Here is a 6,000-nt window from a genome sequence, read left to right on the forward strand (position 1 = left end):
AGCTATGAGGCGAATCGCTCGCTCCGGTCAGGTGTCCACAGACTGCTGACATGGTTGTTGGACCAGGGTCCTGAAAATAGATTTGCCCAACTATCCATCCTGACTTCTGTTCATTGTGATTTCTGGCTCCCATTTTCAACCTCAATGTGTGAGGGTGTAGCAGGGTATGTAAAGATGAGACAGGTGACCTTAGGCTGGCCCTCAGACTTGAGTCCCTGCGCTGTCTCTTATCTTGGAGGTTGGTTTGATGGTAACCAGGTCCGTGCCCCCAGCGTGACCCTAACTCCTGTCCAAGCCCTGATCTTAATCTCCCTTTCCCAAAACCTCAGGACGGGCCAGAAACCAGAAAGACAAAAGCCCAGAAAAAGACATGGACAAGGGAGAACGAAAACTCATACACACAGTACTCAAAACACAAAGGAGATACAATACGTCTACTGGTGGGCAACGGAAAAAAGGGGAGAAGTAACGCACAACAGTAGAACGCTCACACCACTCAGAAGCACAACACCGATCACCATCAACAGGAAAATCACCAAGACCGGGAATCGCCAAACCAAACTAAGGTGGCTTATAAGATCCACTTCTTCAGTGCCTAAAGGAACAGAAAATAATTGTCCAACTTCCAAAAGTCCAGTTTCCAGTCTAAAAAAAAGCAGATGGCCAGCAGAACTGGGCCGTCAGATGCTGGACCACTGGACCCGAAGGATCCCCCTACCCAGGATTTCAGGCATAGGAATTACCAGGAGGAAGGCAGAGTCTTCTCCGTCCTCAGTCAAAGCCATAAATCTCATCATAAAAAAAATGTGAAACATCTTTACGAGTCTTATCTCTGGTGCCAAACAAGGAGACTTACGTTATCAGAACTGAGGCAACGAGGGAAAAAGTTCATACAGCTCATATCTGGCAGAGACCGTCACTCGTCAATGCGGCACCATCTCTGAACCTCTGCTCCGAGTCTTGTGTGTAACACATTATTACTGGAAGGCGAGCCGCCAAAGTGGTGGGGCTCCCGGGGGCGATGGAATCATCTGATGGAGACTGAGGGCGCGTTTCCACAATAACGCAATCGTATAACAAATACCAGGAACTTCCGACAAGACCTGTCGTATACTGGGAACACCCCACAATATTTATCGTACACTGGGAACACACCACAAGACCTGCCATATACGAGAAACACTCCACAAGATCTGCCGTATACCGGGAACACACCACAAGATCTGCCGTATACCGAGAACACCTCACAAGATCCGCCGTATACCGGGAACACACCACAAGACCTGCCGCATACCAGCAAAACCTCTCAAGATCCGCCGTATACTGGGAACACACCACAAGACCCACTGTATACCAGGAACACACCACAAGACCTGCCATATACCAGGAACACCTCACAAGATCCGCCGTATACCAGTAACACATCACAAGACCAGCCGCATACCAGCAAAACTTCTCAAGATCCGCCATATACCGGGAACACCTCACAAGACCTGCCATATACCAGGAACACCCCACAAGATCCGCCATATACCGGGAACACCTCACAAGACTTGCTGTATACTAGGAAAACCTCTCAAGATCCGCCGTATATCGGGAACACCTCACAAGATCCGCCATATACCAGGAAGACCTCACAAGATCCGCCATATACCGGGAACACCTTACAAGATCCGCCATATACCAGGAAGACCTCACAAGATCCGCCATATACCAGGAAGACCTCACAAGATCCGCCATATACCGGGAATACCTCACAAGATCCGCCATATACCAGCAACACCCCACAAGATCCGCCATATTCAGGGAACACCCCATGAGACCGGTCAAATACTGGGAACACCCCACAAGACCTGCCATATACCGGGAACACCCTACAAGACCCGCCATATACCGGGAACACCCCACAAGACCTACCATATACCGGGAACAACTCACAAGACCTGTCATATACGGGGAACACCCCACAATATTTATCGTACACTGGGAACACACCTCAAGACCCGCCGTATACCGGGAACACCCCACAAGACCTGTCATACAACAGAAACACCAAAACAAGACCTGTCATATACTGGTAGCACCCCACAAGATCTACTGTATAACAGGAACACCCCACAAGACATGTCGTATACCAAAAACACACCACAAAATCTGCCGTATACTTGGAACACCCCACAAGATCTGTCTTATACCGGGAACACCCCACAAGACCTGCTGTATACCGGGAACACCCCAAAAAAACGGTTGCGTACAGGGCACACCCCACAAGACCAGCCGTATACCAGGAACAGACCACAAGACCTGTTGTATACCAGGAGCACCCCCACAAGATCTACTGTATACCAGGAATACCCCACAAAACCTGTTGTATACTCGGAGCACCCCACAAAACCTATCATATACCGGAAACAACCCACAAAAACTGTCGTATACCAGGAACACCCCTCAAGACCTGTCATACACTGGGAACATCCCACAAGACCTGCCGTATACCAGGAACGCCCTACAAGACCTGCCGTATACCAGGAATATCCCACAAGACCCACCATATACCAATAACACCCACAGGACCGGCCGTATACTGGGGACACACCACAAAATTTTCTGTATACTGGGAACACTGCAGAAGACCCTCCATACACCATGAACGATCATTACACGGCAATTTTGGAGATGACCAAGTCATACAGACATCATCATTTGGCCCTTACCGATGCCGCTCTGACTCTCGCATTTGCCTACTTTCCTGCTTCCAACACCGGGATTCGTCTCTTCCTTCCTCCACAAACACAAAAATCATCATGGAAAATAGTCTTCAATAAATCGGAAATCCTCCAGAAAAGACTGTGTGACCAGGAACAGGCATTGAGGGCGATTCACGAGTGACAGCGCGGCGGCGTCTAACCCTCACCGGTACATCACAAAGCTAATCGCGGATGTTACCGAGGATTTCGGCACCGCTCAATGCCTCAGCTGAGGATTCGGAGCAGGGCTCAGGTCACTGCTGGGATATTAAGGAGAACAATACGGTCGTTTTGACGGCTTCACCGTGGAACAAGCAAAGCTTTTCATTATTAGGATAAAATAAAACCAGACGTTGGAGAGAGGTCGGAGGCCGGGGCGTGGGGGACGCTGGCCTGAACACACTACATCCACTCCCCGGAGAGCCGTGAATCCAGCGCCACTTCGGATTACAGAGGAGGAGCGCAACCGACAGCACCACGCCAAAGTCAAGTGCAATAAACAGGTGCGGCCGAGGCGACGTGGAAAGGGAAGACGACAGTGTCCGGAAACGTCACAAAAAGGGAAGACGACAGTGTCCGGAAATATCCCAAAAAGAGAAGACGACAGTGTCCGGAAATATCACAAAAAAGGAAGACGACAGTGTCCGGAAATATCACAAAGAGAGAAGACGACAGGGTCCGGAAATATCACAAAAAGGGAAGACGACAGTGTCCGGAAATATCACAAAAAGAGAAGACGACAGGGTCCGGAAATATCACAAAAAGGGAAGACGACAGTGTCCGGAAATATCACAAAAAGGGAAGACGACAGTGTCCGCAAATATCACAAAAAGGGAAGACGACAGTGTCCGGAAATATCACAAAAAGAGAAGATGACAGTGTCCGGAAACATCACAAAAAGGGAAGACGACCGTGTCCGGAAATATCACAAAAAGGGAAGACGACAGTGTCCGGAAATATCACAAAAAGAGAAGACGACAGTGTCCGGAAATATCACAAAGAGAGAAGACGACAGTGTCCGGAAATATCACAAAAAGGGAAGACGACAGTGTCCGGAAATACCACAAAAAGGGAAGATGACAGTGTCCGGAAATATCACAAAAAGAGAAGACGACAGGGTCCGGAAATATCACAAAAAGGGAAGACGACAGTGTCCCGAAAAATATCACAAAAAGGGAAGACGACAGGGTCCGGAAACATCACAAAAAGAGAAGACGACAGTGTCCGGAAATATCACAAAAAGGGAAGACGACAGTGTCCGGAAATACCACAAAAAGAGAAGACGACAGTGTCCGGAAATATCACAAAAAGGGAAGACGACAGGGTCCGGAAATATCACAAAAAGGGAAGGCGACAGTGTCCGGAAATATCCCAAAAAGAGAAGACGACAGTGTCCGGAAATATCACAAAAAGGGAAGACGACAGTGTCCGGAAATATCACAAAGACAGAAGTTTAGGAAGACGGTTTCCTTGTAACATATGGTAACCCCTGAGCTCTTAAAGGGATGCTCCAAAGGAGCCTTTAATTGCCAAAGTGGAAAGAGGACCGAGTATGTGCCTTATGTCTATTACTTTAGCCCTGCTGGTGGTGGAGACGCTGCCGCCCAAAACTCCCTCAACCCAAAATCGCACATCATAATAAACCAGTCCGACATTCAGGATGCGGGGCTCCAATCAGCATTGCATTTCCTCGGCTGTGTTTGGGATCATTGTCTTGCTGAAATATCCGCCCTCGTTTCATCTTCATCCTCCTGGTAGATGGCAGCTCTCCACGTGTTCTTGGCTCTTGGACAACTCTTCTGATTCCGGATTATAACCCCAACAGTGCTCACAGGAACCTTCAGTACTTTAGAAATTATTTTAGAACCAATGCCAACAATATGTTTTACAACAGTACGGTAGTGAAGATATTGACAGCTCACTTATTTTACCCATCATGAAAGGTTTCTTGTGTGGCACCTTTTTATCGGCCATCAGTTGAACCAGCTGATATCATCTTTCACTAAGCGGAAGGATTGCTTTCCAATTATTGATGGATTTCACCTGGTGTCAGGACTTTTCATGGCTTTTTGCATCTTTTTTTCTTCTATTACATGTTCAATGCTTTTTCCATGTGTCATTTCTCTTTATTATACATCACTAAATTTATAGAAATTCTGTTGCCTACTAGAGTAATTCACAGTTACCATGGATGGAGATACGTGGCTGCAAAAAAAGCTGTAAAGCTATAAATCCATATATTATAAAAAAAATAATAATAATACAGAGCATCTGTGTGTGATCGATGCATTAACCCTGACGATGTTCAGAAGTGAAGTGACGGCGTCATCATCATCATCAGGAGATCCTACACTGAACTGATCCCTCGGTAAAATGATCGAACCAGTGAGACGAGGCAGCGATAAAAGCAACAATAGATCTGCAGCTTCACTATTGTGTCCGATCTGAACATCCCATATCATGAACGGAGGATAGAGAACTAGAGAAAGTAAAAACCGCAAATCCAGGAGGTGACAGAGATGATGAAATAAACAAGACTATAAGAAGAAAAGGATCCATCCATCGAGGAAGAACATACACAACACTAATACAGATACATTTACATTTACTGTCTCAAATATACACCCAGAAGTACAATTACTATACATAAAATAAGAGAATTTAGCAATAATGGTCAATATATCAGCAACTTCAGTCTCTACAACTATTATAACACTACTCCTATGTACAAGAATATAACTACTATAATACTGCCCCTATGTACAAGAATATAACTACTATAATACTGCTCCCTATGTACAAGAATATAACTACTATAATACTGCCCCCTATGTACAAGAATATAACTACTATAATACTGCTCCTATGTACAAGAATATAACTACTATAATACTGCTCCTATGTACAAGAATATAACTACTATAATACTGCCCCTATATACAAGAATATAACTACTATAATACTGCTCCTATGTACAACAATATAACTACTATAATACTGCTCCTATGTACAACAATATAACTACTATAATACTGCAGTTTACATCTTGGTATTTGTCCGGCACCTGTTTTCCTGAGGAGGGTGCTGGCCCGGGTGTCTGGAGGTGTGCTAGTTCCGGAGGACGGTGGACCCGTCTTTGCAGAGCTTTCTTCCACATTTGCTCCTGTGTTGGACACTACATATGGAGCGTCCCGATTCCGCATCTTCTCTTTCTTTAGCATACTGACCAGAATGTCTGGAGATCAATAATAGG

The 6,000-nt window shown here is 45.9% G+C and overlaps 1 protein-coding gene across 4 annotated transcripts in view; it reads right to left on the reverse strand.

Moving 5' to 3' along the window:
• Nucleotides 1-6,000, reverse strand: part of KIF6 (kinesin family member 6) — a 286,491-nt gene that overhangs the window by 104,511 nt on the left and 175,980 nt on the right. For all 4 annotated transcript variants that reach the window (XM_075338997.1, XM_075338993.1, XM_075338994.1 and 1 more), the window contains one exon: nucleotides 5,812-5,982. In XM_075338997.1, the coding sequence (XP_075195112.1) occupies nucleotides 5,812-5,982 (171 nt within the window). The remainder of the gene's footprint in view (nucleotides 1-5,811; nucleotides 5,983-6,000) is intronic.

The sequence above is a fragment of the Anomaloglossus baeobatrachus genome, chromosome 3, assembly GCF_048569485.1.
Source record: "Anomaloglossus baeobatrachus isolate aAnoBae1 chromosome 3, aAnoBae1.hap1, whole genome shotgun sequence".
Taxonomy (NCBI): Eukaryota; Metazoa; Chordata; class Amphibia; order Anura; family Aromobatidae; genus Anomaloglossus; species Anomaloglossus baeobatrachus.